Source organism: Lithobates pipiens, unplaced genomic scaffold (genome assembly GCF_037356315.1).
Source record: "Lithobates pipiens isolate NorthernLeopardFrog02 unplaced genomic scaffold, aLitPip1_a1.2 Scaffold_30, whole genome shotgun sequence".
In the NCBI taxonomy this organism is placed as follows: domain Eukaryota; kingdom Metazoa; phylum Chordata; class Amphibia; order Anura; family Ranidae; genus Lithobates; species Lithobates pipiens.
In genome coordinates this window covers 103457666-103483765 of record NW_027507791.1, presented here as the reverse complement: position 1 = coordinate 103483765, position 26100 = coordinate 103457666, and the positions used below count along the sequence as shown (strand labels likewise).

Below are 26100 nucleotides of genomic sequence, written 5' to 3'. Positions count from 1 at the left end.
TGGTGGGGCATTTCTAACCTCTTCTTTGTGGTTAAAGAGGAAGTAAACCCTGATGAGTTTACTTCCTCTTTCATTCCCTGCAAAGGCAAAGCATAATGGACTACTATGCATCGCATAGTAGTCCATTATGTGTCACTTACCTGACACAGGAGCCAGCGAAGTCGCCGCTGTCCCCTGTAGTCCGGCGCATCCATGTTGTCGGTGGGGTCTCGCAGCTCCGCCGCTGTCATTCGGCGAAGCCGCGATGACGTCACTCCCGCGCATGCGCACGGGAGCCGACACGCGCGGCAGCTCCGTTCTTGGAAATGCCGCTCTCAGTGCATCTGCGCGCCGCTGTCTACGGCGCATGCGCCGTAGACAGCGGTGCCTGTCTTCGGGCGAATATCTCCTAAACCGTATAGGTTTAGGAGATATTTCTTGGACCTACAGGTAAGCCTTAATCTAGGCTTACCTGTAGGTCAAAGTGTGTTGTAAGGGTTTACAACCACTTTAAGAGCACCACGAAAAGCAAAAATTTTTAAAAAAATGCCTCTTTTTCTACTATAAAGTGTCACTAAGGGCAAAACTTTTTTTTTGTTTTGGACAAAGTGGAGGGGGATTAGAACCCCTGTCAGGTTTCTATTGCTATTAGGGAGGTTTTCGGCCAGGGGGTCATGAATGAATTGAGCCAATTTAGTGACCTGCATGACAAAAAAAAAAAGGTGAGAACTCGGCATGCTGAGCTCCCTCAGGCTGCCATGTCTCCATAGCAACACCCCCCTCCCCTGGTCCGCCATCTTGTTCAGAGTCACATCCGGAGCGTCGCGGTCGCCATTTCATTGTCGGGAAGAAGCGGAGGAGAGGGGTGAGTGTAAACAGGAAGCGGAGCTCGGTGTGGCGGTAGAGGTGAGCGGGAGGACTCGGTCTGTCTGGATCGGTACGGGGGGGGGGCATTTCCCCGGAGGATCAGAGAGCAGAATCTTGGGAAACGGAGAGGGAGCATTGCGGGGGTCTCCTTAGGAGAGTGATGGGAAGGCGGGATTGCGCTGGGTGAGGTCTCCCAGCTGTTATATGGGCCCTGTACGGTGTAATGGTACATGATGGGTCATGGGTGGTCGGTGCACGCTGTGGAAAGGACAGTAGGCCCGGTGCTGTACAGTATACACTGTGTATATATTATATAATAGAATAGTCCCCCCCTACTCAGGGTCCTGTGCCCATCTCTCCCCCACCACCCACCCCCCTCACATGCTCTTCCCCTGAGCCTAGGCACACCCTGCACATGGCAGGACTCGGGCCTGGCGAAAGGCCTGCCATGTGGAGGAGGGCCTGGCACCTTCTCTGTGTTTAGGGCTCAAGCCCCTTCCTCTGACCAGCTGGATGCTACAATTGTGCAGCCAATCAGGCTGAGCGCAGTTCTAGCAGGAGAGAGCGCACACGTGCGCAGTTACAGCGGCTGCGAGGGGGCCACAACACAAGTGTCCTGCAAACAGCAATATGGAGGGGCCCAGCGGTTGTTCTGGTGAGCCCCCATTACACCCACAGTGGCCTGTGTAATGGTGGGATGCGCTGGCATGTCTTATGCAGGGCCTATGGAGTTGCACACAGAGAATTTTCAGAAAATGTCTCTAAAAGTGCTTCACTTATAGGGGAAAAGTAACATCCTACATGTTTTTGCAGTTAAAAAACACGCATTTTGTCCCACAGGAGCCTGCGGAGCGTTGCGCCCGCAATATTTAATTTTTTAGTCATCTCTGACTGATTAAGGGGGCTTTCTCTTCACTTCCTGCCCCACAGCCAAAACAGGAGGTGAGAAGAAATCCCTCCACAGTGAGAGTCCCAAGGTGTCACTAGATATAGTATCCCCTTAACCACTTAAGCCCCAGGCCATTTTGCTGGCCAAAGACCAGAGCACATTTTGCGATTTGCTTTAACTGACAATTGCGCAGTCGTGCGATGTGGCTCCTAAACAAAATTGGCGTCCTTTTTTACCTAAAAATAGAGCTTTCTTTTGGTGGTATTTGATCACCTCTGCAGTTTTTCATTTTTTGTGCTCTAAACAAAAATAGAGCGACAATTTTGAAAAACGCATTCTTTTTTACTTTTTGCTATAATATCCCCAAAAAATATATAAAAAAAGTTTCCCCCCCCCCCCCCCTCAGTTTAGGCTGATACATATTCTTCTACATATGTTTGGTAAAATAAAATCACAATAAGCGTTTATTGATTGGTTTGCGCAAAAGTTATAGCATCTACAAAATAAGTATTAGTTTTATGACATTTTTATTATTATTTTTTTACTAGTAATGGTGATCTGCGATTTTTATCGGGACTGCGTCATTATGGCGGACAATTTTGACACATTTTTGGGACCATTGTCGTTTTTACAGCGATCAGTGCTATAACATTGCACTGACTGCTGTAAAAATGTCTCTCGCAGTGAAGGGGTTAACCACTAGCTGGTTAGAAAGAGGTTAAGTGTGTCCTAGGGAGTGATTCTAACTGTTAGGGGGAGGGGCTGTATGTGACACATCACTGATCTCTGCTCCCAATCACAGGGAGCTGTGATCCGTGACACTGTCACTAGGCAGAATGGGGAAATGCTTGTTTACATTAGCATCTCCCCGTTCTTCAGCTCCGTGAGATGATCGCGGGTATCCCTGCGGACATTGAGTCTACAGGACCCGCGATTCTACTCCCGGAGCTCCCGGCAGGGTCGCATGCACGTGATCACATGGCAGCAAATTAATTTGGGCATTTGCCCAGCCATGTCGTTCTGCCGATGTAAATCTACATGCGGCGGTCGGCAAGTGGTTAAGCCTAGTATACAAATCGGGTCTAAGCTGCTGTACTAACCTTCTGATGTTAGTACAGTAATCTCCCCCCGCTGAGCTGTTGTGATTTGTTCGGATGCTTTTTGTTGCTTCTCTGCCCTGCGTCTCCTGTACCCCCCCCCCCAACCTCCTGCAAACTGCAATCCCCTTGTGGTTACCCTGAAGCTTCCCTCTGCCCACCCGACGGCTTTGAGTGCTGCAAGGCAGTCACAGGGATATACCTGTCTAAATAGATGATCCCCTCACTGATCCCTCAACGCCCCCTCCCTGCAGGTGCTGGCTTTCTCTTCTCCTGCCGGCTGGGGTAGGAGATTGCTGTTAGGATGGAGGAGCGGGGGGTCTATGGGGGCTGGTAAATTGTTTACCAGCCCCACTGCTTGCCTGAATAAATACAGTCAGCGATCGTTCATCACTGAAACATGGAGTGTTTACTATGCTTCAGTTTGTGAATGAGTAGGAGTTTCTTATACAGGCTCCTATTCATTTATCCACAGTACAGCTCAGGCTGAAGAAAAAGGGACTATCTTCGGTCCCTTTCTTTGTCTCAGAGGTATGTTAAGCCCCCCCACCCCCGCAGCAAGAAAAATATTACAAATAAAATTGTACCTGTTTATATAAAAAAAAAAGTATAAAAATCTCCCTTGCCTCTAAAGCCTGATCTACACTCCAGAGGCTACCGACAGGCAGTGAGGAAGCGATCCAACTCCTCCTCGCTGGGTGTTGTAATCTCATCTTTGCCAACAAATGTGGCACAACTGTGTGCATTCACTTGAATGTGGAGCGTTCGGCTGGCTTGCGGTCCACCAATCACTACAAGTCTTGTCAATTTCGCTGTGGATGTAAAGTGAAGCATCGCGGCCGCAGCATGTAAACACTGTCTATTGCAGCTTAAAGTGGTTGTAAACCCTTACAACACACTTTGACCTACAGGTAAGCCTAGATTAAGGCTTACCTGTAGGTCCAAGAAATATCTCCTAAACCTATACGGTTTAGGAGATATTTGCCAAAAGACAGGCACCGCTGTCTACGGCGCCGTAGACAGCGGCGCACTAAGCGCGCCGCCGTCAACAGCGATATGCCACGCATGGCGGCTCCCTGCGCGGGAGTGACGTAGTCGCGGCTTCGCCGAATGACAGCGGCGGAACAGCGAGACCCACCGAGAAGTTGGATGCGGCGGACTACAGGGGACAGCAGTGACATCTCTGGTTCCTGTGTCAGGTAAGTGACACATAATGGCCTACTATGCGATGCATAGTAGTCCATTATGCTTTACCTTTGCAGGGAATGAAAGAGGAAGTAAACTCATCAGGATTTACTTCCTCTTTAAGGGGGGCAGTTGGCGGGCAGCAAAAAAAACCAAAAACGTCTCAACTAGAGCTGCATGATTAATCGTTAAAAAAAAAAATCGCAATCTCGATTCAACCCCCCTCTTAATCCAGCATTTCCACAATTCATGTAAGGCTTCATGTACACTGCTGCTGGTACTCTTCTTATCAGTACATGTACACGGCTCGTTTACAGTTCTTTCTAGGCAGTTGAGTTCAGAAGCATTTTTTGGAAAGCAAAAAAATGCGTTCAGGACAGATGTTCAGAGGTGTTTGTAACAGCTTGTAATTGCAGTAACTCACATTTAGCCGTGTTTCATTTACAGGTAGTTTTAATTTTTGACTATTTGAAAAAAAAAAAATGCTTGTAAACGCAGTAAAACTTGCGTTTTTAAATGTCGGTTTCCATCTGTCGTTACGTTAGATCATTCAGGAGAGGTTGTAAAATGTCCTGTGTACATTAAGAGCCCCCTCTGCTAGCGGCACTTTACCGTTGTTTTAGCTGCACGTTTCTGTCACTAGCGAGGTGCTTTTAATCCCTGCTAGCGGCAAAAGAAAGGGTTAGATGTGCCCGTAAAGCGTTGTCGCTGAAGCGATTTGCGGGTGATTTGGCAGCACTGCCCATTCATTGCAGTGGTGGAGTGGTTCATACAGGTGGAGGTGCTTTACAGGCGCTATTTTTTTTTATCCCAAAAGCGCCTGAAAAGCACCCAAGTGTGAAAGGGGCCTAGACATAAACACTGCAGAGCAGTTCTCTGCTCAGGGCTGTCAAATTTTGTTGTCTGTCCCCCTTCTTTTGTTTTTTGATCACAACATTGCTCAGTGCTGAGATAAAAAGACACACTGGGGTTAAGTCACTAAAGGCGAATCCACTTTGCACTGAAAGTGCACTTGGAAGTGCTGTCGCTGTAGATCTGAAATGAGGGGAAGCTCTGCTGATTTTATCATCCAATCATGTGCAAGTTGAAATGCAGTTTTTTTTTCCCTTGCATGTCCCCCTCGGCTCTACAGAGATTCCACTTTCAAGTGCACTTGTAGTGCAAAGTGGATTTGCCTTTATTAAATAATCCCCATTGTATCATTTGGTTATTTTAGATCAAAGGGGTGAACTTTGGTCTGCAAATGAGGTCAGTTTAACCACTGAAAAGCTAAAATGGGGTACACACGATAAGAAAATCGAGCGAACGATCGTCCAATTTTCCTTGTTTTACAGCAAATCGGAGCCGATGAATGAAAATTCTCGTATGACAAAGGCTTTTTGTTTTTTCTAAACATGCGCAGTCTTTTCTGATTTTTCTTGTACAAAAATGGTACATATTAAATGAAAATCGTTCATTCTGTTCTCGTATGAAAATTTGGAATCGGCTGTCAAAAGTTGTGTACACACTATATGAAAATGTTCGCCTGATTTTCCTAGTATGTACGAGCCTTTAGCCTTTTTCTGACACTTGTTGCTTACAAGTTAAAATCAGTATTTTTTGCTAAAAAAATTACTATGAACTCTCAAAAAAAAAAATGTATATGTGTGTGTGTGTGTGTGTATATATATATATATATATATATATATATATATATATATAAATTTTTTTTTTTTTTTAGCAGAGACCCTAGAGCGGTGATGGCAAACCTTGGCACCCCAGATGTTTTGGAGCTACATTTCCCATGATGCTCAACTACACTGCAAAGTACATGAGCATCATGGGAAATGTAGTTCCAAAACATCTGGAGTGTCAAGGTTTGCCATCACTGCCCTAGAGAATAAAATGGCAGGTTTGTTGCAATATTTTATGTCGCACTGTATTTGCGCAGTGGTCTTTCAAAGGCAATTTTTAGGGAAAAAATACTCTTCGATGAATGAATAAAAAAAAAAAAAAAATTTTTTTTTTTTTTGTATAATGTGAAAGATGGTATCGTGATCTTTTATTATAAGCAAAAAATTTGTGATTCTCATTTTAGGCAGAATCGTGAAGCTCTAATCTCAACAGTGCGTTTTCGCCACTCCCCATCTGCAAGTCTAAACGAGCCAGAGCATAATACTACAGCAAGGTCGTGTTTAACTGCTCAGGCGTTCCATGCAGGCAGTCCTATTGATGTCAATTGGGACACAGCAGCTGTACAGGAATGAACAGGCGTTCCATGCATTCCTGTGCAGGTAGTCCCAATTATGTCATTTGGGACTCAGCGTCTGAATTGGCACAGTCACTGCTCCCAACTTGGCATCCATGTGGGTGCATGTCCCTGGACTCACACTGTCTGCGTTTGGGACAGAGGTTCTGTCCTGGAGCCCACTGCATCCCAGTTGACCTGAATGGACCTGCACGTAATGCACAAAACACCCGTACATCCCCGTATGGGTAAACATGGCCTTCCATGGGGGTTTGCTTTAGTACACCCCATGTGTTTGAGGCCTTTGTAAGTTATGTTGTGTTTATGCAAATAAGGATTTTTTTTGAGTAAAAATAGCAATTTGATCAGCGTTTGCACAAATAACACGGGGCCTTAAAATTTTGTATTGCCTTCTTTATATTCTATAGGTCATCTGCTGTCAGAAAATGTATAAATTAGGGGGTCTTTTACAAACTGTGAAAGCTGTAGGTGAAAAATAAAAACCTCTATATTTTTAGAGAAGTTTGTTTATTCACAGTTTTGCGCATTTTTGACTTTCACCATTTCACAAAAAGGCGCAATTTAAAATGTATAAGTATTTATTAACTCAGCACAGGTTTACCTTTTGTTATGTTGAATGACTTTTTGTAAATTTTGCTGTTTGTATCTGCCAAGAATGATTCTGATGTGTTTTCAGCAAAATTTGTTTTAATAAACATTTGCACATATATGATGGGGGGCATTAACCCCCCCCACCCCCGCGGTTTTCTCGAGCTAACCCGCGAGCAATGAACTGACATCACTTCCGATTTACGTGGATGTCAACAGTGCCATTTTTACAAAATAAACATTTGAAAATGCTGATCTTTGTGTTTTGAATGCTTTACAGAGCAGAGGTGATCACTCCATAAAGAGTACCTGCCACGTGCCTATTGTTGTCACAAGGATGTTTACATTTCCTTGTGACAGCAATAAAAGTGATAAAAAACACAAACATTTAAAGCAACAGTGTAAAAATTTTAATTATTAACCTGCCCTGTCCAACTGTGCTCACAAAACTATTGAGATGACTAAAATACGCCTAACACTAAAATGGCATTTTAGTCAAAATACTATGACTAAATTGAAATTTGACTTCAAAATGAACACTGGTCTGAATGTAGTGTGTGTTCATACCTCAGTACCATAAATAACATTAGATTTTTCACTCCAGCAGTATATAGTGAGTTTGGAAATTTGTAGAGAAGGGTTAACTAATGCATTACAATTTAATTAAGTCCAGACTAAAATTGGATTTAGTCGACTAAAACAATTGCAGCAGACTAAAATGGGACTAAAACTAAAATGCCATAATCAAAATTTGTTGCCAAAATCAACACTGGCTCTCATACAAAGGCGAAGCATGCAAGCTGTGGTTGTCCCATATGTGAGGTATTGCCGTGGACGTCAGATCATGGGCATTAATTCTAGCACTAGACCTCCTCTGTAAATCTAAAGTGGTAACCTGTAAAGGCTTTTAAAGCATTACCTATGGATATTAACATTTATGTAGTTTGTTGTCAGTGCATGGGTGTACGTAGTTTTAAAGCGTGAAATGATTGTATCTGTTTACTCGGTGTAACGTCGTCTTTTATATTTTATAAAAAATTTGTATTATGTATTATATTTTTTTGCATTTGACATTCAAAATGGTGTATTAAAAAAAAAATACTGCGTTTTAAAACACTGCTGTGAAATACCATGTGACAAAAAATCTTGGGCCTCTGCTTTAAAAAAAATACGTTTGTGGGTTCTAAGTAATTTTTCTAGAAAAAAAATACTCATTGTTACATGTAAACCAAAAGTGCCAGAAAAGGCTTGGACTGGAAGAGGTTAAACACACCTTGGACACATGCACAGTAAAATCAATGTTTTCCAATCACCCAATTCACTCTGCTGCATTCAGTTCCAGGTGCTCATGCGTGTTTTTTTTTTTTTTTTTTGCAACCAAATACTCATAAACAATAAATGGAATCCTTAGCACTTTGAAGATTCAAGTGGAAGAAAACCACACTGAAACACATTAATCACTTCCGGACTGCCCACGCACATATATTGCGGCAGGTCGGCCCGGCTGTGGGAACCAACGTACCTGTTAGATACAGCAGGCATGCCCACCACAGGTGCTCGCCCTAGGGAACACTTAACACTTTGATCACCCCTAGTGTTAACCTCTTCTCTGCCCGTCCCATTTATACAGTGATCAGTGCATTTTTGTGTCACTGGTCACCAAAAAGTGTCACTTGGGGTCAGATTTTTCTGCCACAATGTCAGTCCCGCTAAAAATCGCTGATCCCCACCATTATTAATAAAATCAATAAAAAAAATAAAGTCCCTATTAAGGGGGTAAATACTTCCGGGGCTGAAGTGGTTAAAAGCGCATGGAAATGCACACTAACCATGGGGATTGTGCTGTGAACTGGCCCTAAATTGACGAAATATCTTACAGGGGCATCAAAACAATGGATGTTTATTGTTGTACACTTCATTTTCTTTCAAAAGCAGCCACAACCTGAAAACAGCCTGTCCCCTGCCAGCAGCTGCAGAGTGGTGCCCTTGTTTTTCTGTAGATAAACCAGTGCTCCCTCTGTAAAGGTCTGATAAACCCCCTGCTGGGGGCCTGTAGCTCTGCTGGGGTTCATGCTCCTTGTTTATTGGAGAGCTCTGGCATGACTCAGCAAGGGGGTGTGTCAGATCTCTGAAGCGAGACCACTTCTTCCACAAAACAAGGGTCCCACCCACTCAGCAGTCACTGGCAGGAAATATACATTTTTAGTCAGACTGTGGCTGCTATAGAATGAAAATGAACTGTACAGCATTGGACAACTTATGTTGTAGTAGTTGGGATGGAGGGGTTGCTCAAGCAGCAAAAGAACACTCAGTGGTATCATTTTAAGGTGATTGTGTCACTACAGGGTAAATTGCACTAAAAAGAACGCCTTGTAGAAGATCAGGTTCTATACTATCCAGCTCCCCTTTTGCTGAAACATAGCCGCTTTGTTTCTTTCTGGCTGTTGCAAATATTTGCCCTTTTTGCGTTTGGTTAAATACTCCACTGCACTTGCACCCTGTGGTTTCTGTGGAGAAATTTACCCCATCCGATAGTGTCCGCCCTGTACTATATTGCGCAGTACGGAGGACAAACAAGACGCTGAAAGTCTACGAAGATTATCGGGTGTTCATCAGCTCTACACAGCGCCTGCGCACTTAATACTACATTCTGTCAAGCGCTTGATGCTCCTACAACTCTGCAAGGGGCGGTGTGCCTACACAATGGTCAAAGATGGGGCAGTGATGAGGGCGGGTAGTTCAGTGTTACAATCTACCAACCCGCCCATGAACATTGCTAAAACCACTCTTCAGTTCTGTAAACATGGCCCCCAAATCCACCCCCATAAGCATCGGGAGCGTGTGGCACAATGTAGTATTAAGTGGGCAGGCGCCTTGCAGAGCTGATGAACAGCTGGTAATCTTTGGACGCTTTCGGTGTCTCGTTTGTCCTCCGTACTGCACAAGCGCTGCTCCTGCGCAGTACAGGGCGGACACGATACGATGGGGGGGGGGGGGCCCTTTCTCGGTCCAGACTCGGGCAAGATCATGATGATGTCGGGATCCACTCGCATCCCTGGGCCGGCTGGTTGAGAGCCTGAGCCGGCCGCTCCACCCCAGCATTCCAGTGAGCGTGTGGGGGCAGAGCAGACAGCGGTGACTGACAGCCTGCAGCTCTCTGCTCAAGGAGCCCTGAAAAAAGAGTGATCATCAGTGTTTGTAATTCAGAAAAAAGCCAAACCCCATACTTCTCTTGAGTACAGCTCTCCACATTGCACTGACTACTCCATCTCTAGTTAGTACATGTCCACAAAACAAATCTCTTAATTTGCTTGAGTTTTCATATAGCAGACATACAAATGTTCTTGCGTATGCCTTCATTTAGCTACTAGTTGTCTTTACAGTTTCTCTATACCCAACATTTCTTTAAGGCTTTTATACACAGATACTTCCATCCAAGCTAAACATTGTGACTGGAGGAATCTTTCTGCTGGCTATCGTATTCAGGCAACCGCAAAACCTGTGTCTTTCTGAATACCCGAACAGTGACTGGATGTGATCATTGTTCGGCCAACAATTTTCCATCCAGCTCCTTTGACAAGTCTATTAAAAAATCAACTTTTGTAGAGCTGTGTGGTGCCAACAGGGCCACCTGCAGCTACACTTTGGTTAGTTCAGGATTCGAGATGTCTATTTCAAACCTCAAGAGGGCCCCATAATGTGCTTCTCTACGTATTTGGCTTTCTCATTGTACAGAGAAATCTAAGGCCCCTTTCACACTTCTGCAACCTCAAATTTGCCCAACTTTGACGTGACTTGAAGCAATGCCTGTCTAATCTTGAGGTCTATGGAAGTCGCATCAAAGGTAGTGCAGGGACTGCTTTGAAGTTGCACAGATATTAACGGTACCCATTGGCAATTGTGGGTTACAACTTGTCATGTGACTTTGCAGTCCCAAGTCGCAGGACAAGTCGTACAAGTGTGGAAGGGGCCTTATTGTCTGAAAACTTTTTTGCAACTGTGACGTGTTGGTAAAACATCCCAACTACATAGTGTGTCCGGTGAATTCTACATTTTGGGGTGGGTGTTTTGTTTTTTTAAGGCCGATTAAGCTTTCATTTTGTGGTAAATGGTAAGGGATATCTCCTGATTTTTGTAATATTGTCAAAAGAAAACTGTCACAAAAAAAAACATAATTACATGAACTTTTTTATGTGAGAAATGCAGGCATGGCAGCCTATTTAAATGAATGGGCACACAAACCACATAACCACAATAGTGTGAACCAGCCAGGCCTTTATAGTTTTCCCTTCTAGGAAGGAGAGAAAGATACAATGAAGGGTATTTACAAAAATTGCAGTGTCAAAATCTGGTGTAGCTCTGCATAGAAACCAATCAGCTACCAGGTTTTATTACTAAAGCTTAAAGTGGTTGTAAACCCTTACAAACCACTTTTGACCTACAGGTAAGCCTAGATTAAGGCTTACCTGTAGGTCCAAGAAATATCTCCTAAACCTATACGGTTTAGGAGATATTTGCCCGAAGACAGGCATGCGCACTGAGCGCGGCATTTTCAACAATGGAGCTGCCGCGCGTGTCGGCTCCCGTGCGCATGCGCGGGAGTGACGTAATCGCGGTTCCGCTGAATGACAGCGGCGGAGCTGCGAGACCCCACCGAAAAGATGGATGCGCCGGACTACAGGGGACAGCGGTGACATCGCTGGCTCCTGTGTCAGGTAAGTGACACATAATGGACTACTATGCGATGCATAGTAGTCCATTATGCTTTGCCTTTGCAGGGAATGAAAGAGGAAGTAAACTCATCAGGGTTTACTTCCTCTTTAATTGAAAAAGTTGAAATTAGAAGCTTATTAGCTACCCATGAACAGCTAGCTGCACCAGATTCTGAGCACACCGGTTTTAGTAAATATCCCCCACTGCATCATTTTCTTCATTCAAGAGGAGAAAGAACATGGGGTGGGCTGTATAGTGACTGATTCCTGTGATAGCCAATCGGAGGCTAATCTCGGAAATTGGGAATCCAGACTCCTGGTTCCTGATCGTTAGTACCACACTTGGGGGTGTCGGTGAGAGCTTGGTCTCTGTGCTGGGAGCGTGCTGTGTGGTGGAGACCCACATGTATGCATTAGGGGTGCACCGAAATTTCGGCCGCTGAAACATATCGGCCAAAAATGCCCTTTTCGGCAATTTGCCGAAAGGAAAAAACGTCCGATAATTGAGAAATCTTAACGCCGTACTGTTTCACTGTCCAGTCTCAGGTAGAGCTGCACGATTCTGGCCAAAATGAGAATCTCAATTTTTTTTTCTCGCTTAGAATAAAAAGATGACGATTCTCGCGACGTTAAATCTTTCACATTATACCCTAGGTTTTTTTTTAATTTAAAGTAAAAAAATTGTATTTGAAAGACCGCTGCGCAAATACAGTGTGACGTAAAATATTACAACAGCCACCATTTTATTCTCTAGGGTGTCTGCTAAAATCTTTTTTATAGAGATAGATTTTATATATATATATATATATATATATATATATATATATATATATATATATATATATATATATATATATATATATATATATATATATATATATATATATATATATATATATATATAATCTATAATCTAATCTATCTCTATCCATATAAGTGACTATTGGCACAGGGTCACTTTTAGCCAATAGGTCACCTGTGAAAGAAGTGTTGATATACCGTATAACACGCACCCTAACTTTAAGAGGGAAATTTCAGGAAAAAAAGCTTTGCACAGCACACGGACTCCTTTCATTATAAAGCCTCCCTGCACTCCCAGGATACCCCCAGTCTTCTGGGAGAGCACTGACGGCATATTCTAAAGTTGAGAAAACATCACTGCCAGACCGGCCGATCTAATAAATTACATTTTTATAATAAAAAAAAAAAATATATATATTATAAAAATTTTATTTTTGGCATGTAACAGTCAGGCAGGGTTTAACCTCTGTAAACAGTTCTGGGTTCTGGGAGGACATCATCCTAGTAGCCTGCAACATGCATCGAACATGTTCTGTGAGCTGATCACCTGTAAATAGACTTTTTTTTGCAAAATTTTATAACAGAAACAAATTTCATATGGGTACAGTGTGACTGCCCAATTCAAAGTGCAATAGCGCTGAAAATTGGCCCTGGCAGGAAGGGAGTGAAAGTGCCCGGTATTAAAGTGTTTAACATCTACTTCTTTTTTCCAACTTGTCTTTAAAAGATGCACACCGTACCAAATCCACAGGGAGTTGGGTGTCTCCTCCTTCCTTGACAAGCCCCATTGTGGCAAAGATTTTTATACACCTGCAGTATTCTTTGTCTTTACTGAAAGGAAGCAACATGTATTATTCTGCCTGGCGTGGGACTCCTGCTAGATTCCGAGGTTACAAAGATTGAATTTTATACTGCAATACAGAACACATCATCTTATAGTATCTGCAGAACAATTGGGTTGTTTTGTAAAGTGGAAATTTTTCATCATCTAGGCTTCTATACTAAATCAGGGCTGGGTAAATCCCAGAAGGTAGGCAGAAACTGACCAAAACAAAAAAAAAAATTCTGTCCTTGACCGAGCTGTTTTTTTTTTTTTTCCCCCTCCTGTTTTCTAGGTAATATGAGTGGCTGCAGAGTTTTTATAGGGAGGCTTAGTCCTCATGCCCGTGAGAGAGACGTGGAGAAGTTTTTCAAAGGATATGGACGTATCCGGGAGATAAACCTGAAGAGTGGATTTGGATTTGTGGTAAGTTTTACCTGACACACTTATGCGTTTCTTGGTGCTTTTTGCAAAAATGCACTAAAGTTCATTCTGCATGGTTTTGGAAAGGGTCAGTGACTTTTTTAAACACTGTTACTGTTTATACTGTTTGGTTCAATAGACGTCTGAAGAGAAACTGCAGAAATTCATTTTTTTATGTGTTTTTTTTTTTTTTTTGCTCACTATCAAATTGGCCCAAAAATGCAAAACACATCAAAAAATGTGTGTGCAAAAACGCACCCCTAAAAGCACTGCGGAAACATATCTAAAGCAAACTGCATAGGTGTGAACCGAGCCTTAAAGAAAATACTTCTGCTTTAATCTCTCTAAATAAGAATTGTGAAATTGCCCTGATAACAGACCACACCCTCAGGGGACACTAGGGAAAATATCTGTAATTTAAAGATTAGCAGGGGAAAATTGTGCCCCTCCTACCAGGTTACATTCTCCCCCCCCCCCCTTATTTCTTATAAGGAAACAAGTGACGATATTCCCAATTTATGGTATTTGGTGGACTTAAGAACAACGCTACAAACTGGCATTGGCAAAATTGGAGGCAGATTTAATTTTCTTAAATTTTTCACTTGTAGAAAAATTACTCGCCGCCTTCTATTTTTAAACACAGCTTCCCTGCTTGCATGTTATTTTCCCATGATGCTCTTTATGGAGAGATGTTGCTTTGCAACAGCTGTTGCCGGGGTTTCACACACCTGAGGTCTTATGGACCACTTCTGCTCAGTATTTTTGTCTGCACTGAAAGACTGTTTAACATAAAAATAAAATAAAAATTGTGATGCTATATCTGCCGTTTTATTTATTGTAGGAGTTTGAAGATCACAGAGATGCAGATGATGCTGTGTACGAACTGAATGGAAAAGAACTGTGCAGTGAAAGGTATAATCAGATTTGCTGTTAAATCAGCAGAGGCATCAAAGATTTTCAAGTTTGATTTCGCATAACCTGCACAGACAAAATGGGCTCAGTTGTCCTATTCTCTGTGCAGATTGAGCATTGTCTTAACTAGCTTCGTTGCTTCATTACTATGCATTCTAAGAGAATTTTTATGCAGTTTTTTTTGTTTTTGTTTTTTTTCCACCATTCAAGAGTCACAATTGAACATGCCAGAAATCGTAGAGGAAGAGGAGGCATGATGGGTGGTGGTGGAGGTGGAGGGCGGTACCCTATGCGCTTTGGCTATCGTCAGTCTAATAGTGGTGGACCCAGGTAAGATAGCTGTTCAGCTTCAAACTTACTCCGTCCAAAAGCTAATATTTTAATTTTCATTTTCTATAGCCGTCTGCCAAAAAAAAAAATCACATGGTGGCTTCTTATACCTCTCAAAGATTTTAGTTAAGAGTTTTGGGCTGCAACTAACGATTATTTTCATAATCGATTAGTTGGCCGATTATTGTTTCGATTAATCGGTTAATAACCTTAAAAAAAAGTGTGGTGTATAATTTAGTTAATATGTAAAGTTTAAAAAAAAAAAGCAATTTATTCTTAAATATCTCTATATGCAGTGGTGAATATAAATAACCAACTATATGGTTAGGGAGCAAAATATCTAATCCACTCTGAGAATAACAGACAGAAGAGATATACTGTATATATTACAGGGGATATACTGCATATACCATTAGAGGAGAGATGTACTGTATATACCATTAGAGGAAAGATGTACTGTATATACCATTAGAGGAGAGATATACTGTATATACTATTAGAGGAGATATACTGTATGTACCATTAGAGGAGAGAGTGTGTGTATATACCATTAGAGGATATATAGTATATATACTATTAGAGGATATATACTGCATATACTATTAGAGGAGAGATATACTATTAAAGGGTCAATCTGGTAAATATCAACAGACTCTAACTTTAACCCCATTTTGTTACTGGCCGATTAATCGATTATGAAAATAGTAATCGATTAATTTCATAATCGATTAGTTGTCGATTAATCGATTAGTTGTTTCAGCCCTATAAGAGTTACCAGTTCTGTGTCAGGTTCCTCAATTATAAAGCCAATTGATTATGCCAAGGTCCTATGGAGTCTCACTATTGTTGAATAAAATGTTTAGCTGCAATATACACAGACAAATGGAGTTAAATCTCATCACTGGATTCTCTTGACTGCTGAAAACAAGGCCAACTAGAGATTTAACTTGTCAGTACCAACATTTAGGTGTACCTGTAAAGTAGATAAAAATCAAATGGCATTATTGGTAATAAATTGCCAATCTACAGTAACAAATCGCTGGTTAATATATTTTACCATTTTATTACTGTGGAAATGCGGCCAATGAATTTGTAGACCTGAGGTTTTAGTACTGCAGTGTTGTATCATTTTTGGTAAATGGTATTTTTTTTTTCAGTTTTTTATATTCACTAGCTTGGCTTTCACACATTTTCAGCATATATTGTCTTAAAGTGGAGTTCCACCCAAAAATGGAACTTCCGCTTTAAGCAGTCCTCGCTGCCTTACATGCCACATTTGACATGTCATTTTTTTGGGGGGGGGGGGGGGGGAGTGGGGGCTTTGTTAGGAGGCGGACTTCCTGTCCCACCTCCCTCTTTCTGCCCAGGGACCGCCAAGGCGACTCCTCCTTTCACCTTAGGCGGCCTCTCCCTCTAGCCAATCTCCTGGGACACGTGACAGGTCCCAGGAGATCGCCTGTCCACTCCGGGAGCGCAGTGCGACTCGCGCATGTGCCGTGCATGCCCAGCCATGAAGCCGAAAGCTGTCACGGCCGGGTGCCCAGAATGGCAATGGAGGGCACCGGCTGCGAGTAGGGGGAGAGGCGCGGCGATCCATTCGGCCGCCTCGTTGGACCGTTGAACAGGTAATTGTCTGTTTATTAAGTCAGCAACTACACTTTTTGTAGCTGCTGACTTTTAATAAAGATAAAAAGCCTGGAATTCCACTTTAAGCACTTTTTTTTTTTTTTTTTTTTTTTTTTTTTTTATACTAATTTTACTTTGTGTGGCAAAGCTACAGTAGCTGTTAAGGCCTGTACACACGATCTGACTTTTTGACAAACATGCAAATTAGCTGTTTTAAGGCAAGATCCTCCATCGGACAAACTTTTTCGCTTTTCATCAGACTTTTGTTGGCTGTGCAAACGGACAAACTTTTCGACAACATAAGTCCAGTGGAGCAAAGTCCGATTGTGTGTACAGAAAATCATCTGACTTTACAAACACGCATCCTCAGAACCAATGCAAAAGATAAGACGACAATACAGAAGTTGACCAAAAGTGGCAGTAAAGAGCAGAAAAACCATGTGATTTGGTGAAAGTTGGCTGAAAAAGTCAGATCGTGTGTATGCTTAACAAGTTCACAGTCAGCGCCCTTTGTACAGAAATCCATGGGAAAGTTTGTACAAAGTCCGATCGTGTGTATGAGGCTTTAGGCTGGCCATACATTTATACCATTTTAGATTTACCAAAACCATGTAATATGAGGACAAACTTTAACACTTTCAATTTGCATACCATCAGGCAGGTTCTTGAACTTTATAGTTGGCGGTAAGGTAAATTGAAAAAAGCCTAGTACACACAGGCTCAATGACGGGCAACATTCAGCCTGTGTGTATGGCAGCCGGCTATTTGACCAGCTTCTGTCGAAGAGTCATGACTGCAAACGGTCTACCCATCCGCTCTCTCAGCCAGTAGCTAAATGCACTGACTGGAGTGTTCTGGCGGGGGGGGGGGGGGGGGGTCCGAGCACAATGGCACAGCAGAGGAGATCGCTGTTAGTACAGCAGCTCGGACCTCAGGTGTGTGTGTGTGTGGTTTTTTCTTTTTTTTTTTTTCCCTCATCTTTCAGGACAGCTCATGAGACCTAGGGCTCCTCCTACCGAGACAGGAAACGCGTTAACCCCACCAGATAAAATGCGGTCCTCTAGGCCCCACCTTCAGTATTGGCGGTTACTCCGGAAAGGGATGTTAACATGTTCCTGGAACCTGAATCCCTGGGTCTCATGGTCTGTCCTATGGGACTACGTACACTGTACTGACCTTCTCCACCTGTCCAGAAGCGAAACCTCAGCCTGGAGGATTGGAGGTGGCTGCTAGATCCCCTGTTTTCTGTGCCTGGGGAAGGCCAGAACCATTGGAACGTCTGCGGAGCTCGAGGGCCCCGATCCACAAATTCTGGAGCCGGGGTTAAAGCATCCCCGCCGACAGCGTGGCTAGCCATGTGGGTAGTAAGCCTAAAGCAGCAATTCCCGGTCTTGGGTGAAAGGGGCAGGGCTCCTGCGTTTCAAGCTGGCACAGAGGAAGGGGTGAGGTGTCCTTTTTCAGCTGGAATGATGTAATCAACGGGTGCTCTAGACGATGATTCCAGTCTCAAGGTGTGAATAGAGGAATGCTAGGCGGCTGGTGAAAGAAGCGAGACGCATTAGAGGCTGTGGCAACACTTGGACCTCTTTCACGCTTCAGGCGCTTTAGCATGGGAAATAACCTTTGCTAAGCGCCTGAAAATCGCCTCCCATTCATTATAGTGTGACTTTTTACACTCGGGCGGTATGCTTGCGGGATTTTCCGAAAAGTCCTGCAAGCAGTATCTTTGGGGCTTGTTGGGAGCACTGTATTTAGCGCTCCCAAAACACCCTGTCCATTGGAATGAATGGGCAGCACTTCAGACGCGCCGCAACAAGGAAGGTTTTAACCCCTTCTCTGGGGTTAAAAGCTCCCCGCTAGCGGCCTAAAAGCGACACTAAAACGAGCAGCATTTTGCCGGCCCCAGTGTGAAAAGGGTCTTGGAGAACAGGATGGATCCCTCTGCATCTCCTTCATGACCAGGCCACACTGTACGCAAATGTAATTTATATCCTTTTTTTTCCACACAAAAAAAATCCCCAGTGAGTGTATATTTATTAATTGGTTTGTGTGAAAGTTAGAACGTGTACAAACTTATATATATATATATAAGTATTCGGCCCCCTTGAACTTTTCAACCTTTTGCCACATTTCAGGCTTCAAACATAAAGATATAAAATTTTTATTTTTTGTAAAGAATCACCAACAAGTGGGACACAATTGTGAAGTGGAACGAAATCTATTGGATAATTTAAACTTTTTTAACAAATAAAAAACTGAAAAGTGGTGTGTGCAAAATTATTCGGCCCCTTTTACTTTCAGTGCAGCAAACTCACTCCAGAAGTTCAGCGAGGATCTCTGAATGATCCCATGTTGTCCTAAATGACTGATGGTGATAAATAGAACCACCTGTGTGTAATCAAGTCTCTGTATAAATGCACCTGCTCTGTGATAGTCTCAGGGTTCTGTTGAAAAGCTCAGAGAGCATCATGAAGACCAAGGAACACACCAGGCAGGTCCGTAATACTGTTGTGGAGAAGTTTAAAGCCGGATTTGGATACAAAAAGATTTGCCAAGCTTTAAACATCCCAAGGAGCACTGTGCAAGCGATCATTTTGAAATGGAAGGAGTATCAGACCACTGCAAATCTACCAAGACCTGGCCGTCCCTCTAAACTTTCAACTCAGACAAGGAGAAGATTGATCAGAGATGCAGCCAAGAGGCCCATGATCACTCTGCATTAACTGCAGAGAACTACAGCTGAGGTGGGAGAGTCTGTCCATAGGACAACAATCAGTTGTACACTGCACAAATCTGGCCTTTATGGAAGAGTGGCAAGAAGAAAGCCATTTCTCAAAGATATCCATAAAAAGTCTTGTCTAAAGTTTGCCACAAGCCACCTGGGAGACACACCAAACATGTGGAAGAAGGTGCTCTGGTCAGATGAAACCAAAATCGAACTTTTTGCCCACAATGCAAAACGATATGTTTGGCGTAAAAGCAACACAGCTCATCACCCTCAACACACCATCCCCACTGTCAAACATGGTGGTGGCAGCATCATGGTTTGGGCCTGCTTTTCTTCAGCAGGGACAGGGAAGATGGTTAAAATTGAGCGGAAGATGGATGCAGCCAAAGACCTGAAACTGGGACGGAGATTTATCTTCCAACAAGACAATGATCCCAAACATACAGCAAAATCTACAAAGGAATGGTTCACAAATAAACGTATCCAGGTGTTAGAATGGCCAAGTCAAAGTCCAGACATGAATCCAATCGAGAATCTGTGGAAAGAGCTGAAAACTGCTGTTCACAAACGCTCTCCATCCAACCTCACTGAGCTCGAGCTGTTTTGCAAGGAAGAATGGGCAAGAATTTCAGTCTCTCGATGTGCAAAACTGATAGAGACATACCCCAAGCGACTTGCAGCTGTAATCGCAGCAAAAGGTGGCTCTACAAAGTATTGACGCAAGGGGGCCGAATAATTTTGCACGCCCCACTTTTCATTTTTTTATTAGTTAAAAAAAAGTTTCAAAAATCCAATAGATTTCGTTCTACTTCACAATTGTGTCCCACTTGGTGATTCTTCACAAAAAATAACATTTTTATATCTTTATGTTTTGAAGCCTGAAATGTGGCAAAAGGTTGAAAAGTTCAAGGGGGCCGAATACTTTCGCAAGGCTGTGTGTATGTATGTATGTGTGTGTGTGTGTGTGTGTATATGTATATATGTATATATGTATATATATGTGTATATATATATATATGTATATATGTGTATATATATATATATATATATATATATATATATATATATATATATATATATATATTGCACTAATACCATTTATTTTACGAATACCGATACTTTCTTTTTTCTTTCTTTTTCAGTACTTGCAGATAGATACAAAGCAGGTGTATTTTATTTAGTTTTTTTACACTTGTATACCATGTGATAGCTGTGGGCCAATCACAGCATCACAATACTAAGCACAGCTGTTATGGATGAAACCCATCCATAACAGTTGTATTTGTTGTGGTCATGTGATCACATAGCGATCACTTGATACCCTGGCCGCCACAGTTGACATGTGTGATTGTGCCTGGCTTTGACGTCAACCCACAGTATAAATACTGTGGGCGGGACAGCAAGTGGTAATATGGCTGCTTTATGTTCTAGTAACAAAATATTAGATCTACAGTGTAACATTTCGTTATTTATAATTATTCTTTAGGTATGGACCCCCAGTTCGTACAGAGCACAGGATAATTGTAGAGAATCTTTCTTCCCGTGTCAGCTGGCAGGTGAGCATAATTCTAACCTTTTTAAAACTGAAATGTCCATGAAAGAAATGTTATACTTTTAAAGGTTAATGTAATAGGCACATATTCACATTGCATGGAGAAACACCTTTTTATTATTCAAGAAAATTGCATTTCCCTTCTGGTCATGTATCTTAGCCTGTTATGTTTTTTGGCACAGTTGCGCAATTGCATGATAATTTCTAAGCCCTTAACTACCTTTTGCCTACTAGCTTAATTAACTTTATTAGCTTAAATGCATTTCGCCATACAGTTTTTCTCCAACTGAAAATACTTCTCTGGTTCTACAGCTAATCATAATGTACAGTTTCTGTGGACTCCATAATACTTTCCCGTATAAGAGATTCATAACTTGAGTTTTCAATGCAACACTTTAAAAAACATTATACCTATTGTCCCATTCATCGGTGTTAGGCCTAGCTGCAACCAAAGTGAAAAATGTCTTGTGTGATTAAACATCTGTTTCTCCTATTCTTTGTGAATGTGTGTTGTCTGCATTTACCTTCATGTAATTACAATCTTTTTCCTGTTTTATGTTGTATTTTCTTACATCAGTGCAGACATTTTGGTGCCACTGTTTAGCAAACCGATCATGTTGGCTAATACATTTACAGAATCTTCTGAGAAACACTGAATTCCCTAACTCTTGGAAGCAATCTGTAATGTTGGACAACAAAGCATATCGTAGTTTTTGTATATATAATTTTCTAGTAGGTGCATGTACTCACTGTTGAGGCATTGTCACTTCTTTGATGCCTAGTACAAGCCTTAACTTCTAAAGGGAATAAGTCTCGGTTGTTAAATGGGTCATGTTCAAGCTTCTTTTTAGACCCTGTAATAACGACTCTTCCTTTACACAAAATTGCCCTTCTGTAACAGAATAAAAAGACAAACATTGTTAAAATTACACCTAATTACTTTTTACATTAGATAAAACCATGATTTAAATATTTCCCTTAATTAAGATCACATTTTGTTTTAAACCTTGGTCTAAAGAGGTGATTAAAGGTGACCTTGCAGTAAAATACAAGGTCCACCTTTTAGATCTAGGCCCCCTCTCCCTTTATAAATCGCTATGTTAGAAGGGCAGAAATGTATCTGAACAGGAAAATACTTTTTTATTTTATTTTACCCCTTCTGCTTATGGCTTCTAGATAAGGGTGAGATCATGATTCTTCCTTCGAGATCCTGAGGATGAAGAGCATTCCAAATCTTGTGAGAAGACATTCTTGCACTGGGCTGGATTGTTTTTTTGTTTTTGTTTTTTTGAGATTTAGGGTGCTTATCATTCCACTGGAATCTCTTGTGGGAAGAATGGTGATGGCACAACCTACAATGCTGAAGATGGGATATGGTAAATGCTTTTTTTTGGTACAGGTACACTTTTGCACGTATAATAGCAATTTGTACAAGTAGAGGTTACTCAGATAAGTGGACCTTGCATTTTATTGCAAGTTCTGCTTTAAGAAAACTCCAGAGCCTGTAGAAAGATGTCATTTTTAAACTTTCTCATCATATAATCTGCTAGTATGTGCAATGCCCTGACTAGCAAAACCAAGAGATACCTCCTTGCATATTTGACAGCCAACAAGGATGAAATCTACAATGGCACATTTATGCCACTGTCAGTTATTTCTGTTGTCCTCCAAACTTTGTACAGTTCAGCACAATTCTGTACCAATTAAATCTGTAAGATTTGGCCATCACAGCGAATTGCCACATCTGTTGCAAATTGGATTGCTTAATAGGTGGAGGTCTCTGCTAGTTTGGGAAAGCTTAGCAGTGACTTCAATAAGGAAACTCCCAACAAACTCTTCCATTTGTGGGAGTAGTAAAGTGGGTACGTGTGGATATTCCCAATGGAGTAGGTAAGTAACTTAAAGGTAACCTGTGCACATAGAAGTACAGTAGCTGCAATTTCTGATCCAAGCTCTGGGGTTGTTATACTGATCATAGATCAACTGCTGATCTGGAATAGGTATGGAGCAGAGCAATTCAAACTCCAATGACTGCATCCTTGTTCCAGGTCAGAATACAGATAACAGTCCTGGAAATTGTTGTTTAAAAGCAAGTCATCATTGACTACTTCCATATATCTGTCCTCTCAGAATCACTTTAAAGTGGACCTATACCTAAAAAGAAAAAAAAAAGTTAATATTTAAACCCCCAGTAATTGAATCTGTGAAACCGTTGACATTAAGAAAATTTGGTGGTGGTTTTTTTTTCTTTTCTTTTTCTATAGGTCTATTTTAACAAATTGGCTTCATAACCACTCTCTGCCAAGAGCTAAATTGTTCTGTTTGGATTGGAGTTCAGATCTCCCAGTTCTTTTGGCAGTCAGTTGTAAAATCTGTTTTACAAATGTTGAAGTGCTTAACAAATGATTTCTGTTCTGAGGATGGCTCAGTTTCCAAAACCACGCAAAGATATTAACACGTTTTTAATAGTGTTTTTCATAAAGTTACACATCTTCCTTTTTGTTTATACCCATAATAAATATAATAAATTGATATTGATCCATCCTATGTTGTAGTAAATATTTTTTTCCACAATCATATATCTAACCAAGTGCATTTTGAACCTCTTTTAACAGCCTTTCTTTGGGTTAAGCCACGTTTCTCTTGTGTGGAGGAGAGCCCAAGAATTTTTTGGTTTGCTAATGGCTGAAATTCTAGGGCTGGGCCTGTTCTGAAGTTTCCTTTTGGTTCCTATCACCCTTCCGCTTTGCCGGTCTAGATCTTGGTTTTCCCAGGTTGTGCAAGAGTGGCTAGCTCAGGTCAGCTTCAGGTTCTCTAGCCACTTCCAGTAATGGCATCCAGTGGTTTCAGGGTTAACTCCACTCACTTACTGAGACTCTGGTGCTCTCCTGCTGCCTTCCACCCTTCTCATTGTAAGTGAGTTGCTCACAAGGTCATCTAGGTTATGGACAAGCGACCATTTGCTTAAGGTACCTCCGACCACTGATTGTGTGCTGTGGTAAGTAAATTGGGTTTGAAATAATATAATACCAAATTTTAAATTCGGACACTAGTTAAGTATATGTATCTATCAGCTTGTTATACAAAAGAGCTACAGTTTATTATATTTCCATATGTTTGTATTTCTCATGTAACATTACCTTAGTAAAGTCTGTTTTATCAGAATGTTTAACATGCTATGCTGAGCTTACACTGCAGACACTTAATGCATCAGTATAATATACATTGTAGCTCTTTCCCACATGACACTAACACTGATTTATTTTAGGATCTTTTAGTTAAAACAAGCTCCCGTCACTTCATTATCAATATTTTCATATTGTTTCTATTATGTAAGATAGATAATTACCTTGATTTAGGCTAATGTGTTCCAATTGTTACAGGATCTAAAGGATTTTATGAGAAAAGCGGGAGAGGTGACTTATGTTGATGCGCACAGGGGTAACAGGAATGAAGGGTATGTACCGGAGTTCTGTAACCTGACTTATTCTGAAGTGTATGTTTATTTTGCATTAAGGTGGTTCTAAAGTCAATACTTTTTTTTTTTTTTTTTTTTTTCCCCCTTCGTGCATTCTCTGCATTATGATGAACGTTTTAAAGCTTGCTGTTATCCCTAAATACTTACCTGAGTCCTTATTCGATCCAGCCCTGTGCATGGCTGCATCTCTTTCGTCCTCATTACACAGGGATTTAGCCAGCTGCAGGAGCCAATCAAATGCTGTGAAGAGAAAGTGGGGGGGGGGGATTTGACCAAACCACCCTTGCACACTTGTGCCCCCATAGCAGGCAGCTTGCTACAGGGGCACGTGGAGAAGAGGAGGAGCTAAGATCTCCGCTAAGAGCAGCAAGGAAGCAGACACCAAATTTTGTATAAGAAAAAGTTTTATACTGGACTCAACCCAACATCAATTTGGTCATATTAAATCATGAGACAGAATAATAAAAGCATGAACGGTATGGATTCTCAAAATCCCTTAATAACGTAACTCATCCACCGCATAGACGTAAGCATATGTTACATTTGTCTACTCCAGGAAAGGCCATACATTCGGCCTCCCAATTTATGGCCTTTTCTCTCTCCGGGACACCTTCCCGGGGTGGCCTCTCGGGTTCTCTCACTACACTGGGCATGCATGGCTTTGACTACCCTATTGATGGGTCCAGCGCACGCTGTGCCTTTTCGGGACAGCGACTGCGCATGCCTAGTTGGCATGCAGAGTTTCACTGGCCAATATATTTCTGTCCCCCATGGGTTGTGAACTTTGTTCACTAGCAGGCCTTGTACTGTAACCTGTTTTGGTCTTAACCTAGTCAGCAAGGATTGTCAGACTAAGGTGAAGGCAATTAGAAGAGATGTGATCTATATGGCAGTTGATCCTTAAATAAAGAGCATTTGGAGTTCAATGCCTGCTTTGAACTAAAGACTTTCAGAATTACAGCAAGACTTTCTTGTCTGTGGACATTGAGGAAACATACTTGCATGTCCTCTTCCCTTTTTATTTATTTATTTTTTTTTTTTTTTGGGCTTTGCTGTGTCCCCAGCACTTCCAGTTTATGGCCCTGCTGTTCAGCCTCTTTTGCACCCTGGGTATTTGCGTGAACAGGCAATATAGCCTGGAATGCCCAGACTGCAGATGCTCAGCACTGAGCCCAAAATCTCAGTGCTGGAACTGAGTCATCACTTGAATTATCTGAGCCTTATCCTAGGCACAGTTCAAGCCATAGTTGTGTGTTTGTTTATTTTATTTTTGCTCCTTTTTTATTTTTTTTTATTTTTTTCGCCCCGGAGAAACTTTCTCTCTGCTCCCAGGCTCAGAGTCCTAGAGTTACCAGACTCTTTTTTTTTTCACTACAGACCTCTACATCACAACATTTGATATGGCCAGGGATGTTCAACTTTCCCTCATAAGGTTGACTTTCTGCTTGCCATCACCTCTGCAAGGCTCAAGTGTTTGAGCTGGCTACTTAAATCCTGTTCTGGGCTTACACGAGGACAAGGTGGTGCTACATATAGTTGTTGTTAAGGTTGACTAAAGACAATAGTCCATCCAGTTCCACCTATGGTGTGTGTGTGTGTGTGTGTGTGTGTGTGTGTGTGTGTGTGTGTGTGTGTGTGTGTGTGTGTGTGTGGTTGTATAGGTAATTTCACATATCCCTGTACATTGTGTTCGATAAGATGCACGTTCAAGAGTCTTTTGAAACTGTACATACTTCCTGTTGACACCACTGATTGTGGAAGAGAGTTCTTACTGCCCTGACAGTAAAAAAAACAAAAAAAAAACAAAAAAAAAAAACCCTACGCAGATTAAGGTTCAACTGCTTCAATCTCATTGTGTGGCCCCG

At 41.9% G+C, this 26100-nt stretch overlaps 1 protein-coding gene across 3 annotated transcripts in view; it reads left to right on the top strand.

The window, feature by feature from the left end:
- The first annotated feature begins 745 nt into the window (after positions 1-745).
- Positions 746-26100, top strand: part of LOC143943144 (serine/arginine-rich splicing factor 5-like) — a 37358-nt gene continuing 12003 nt past the window's right edge. The window contains exons 1-6 of one of the 3 annotated variants that reach the window (XM_077464717.1): positions 746-885; positions 13482-13612; positions 14451-14521; positions 14732-14851; positions 20692-20761; positions 24141-24214. In XM_077464717.1, coding sequence (XP_077320843.1) covers positions 13487-13612; positions 14451-14521; positions 14732-14851; positions 20692-20761; positions 24141-24214 — 461 coding nt within the window. In that variant the 5' untranslated portion in view covers positions 746-885; positions 13482-13486. Of the gene's footprint in view, positions 886-13122; positions 13256-13481; positions 13613-14450; positions 14522-14731; positions 14852-20691; positions 20762-24140; positions 24215-26100 lie in introns of those variants that run through there. The other 2 variants (XM_077464718.1, XM_077464716.1) reach the window with 2 other exon arrangements.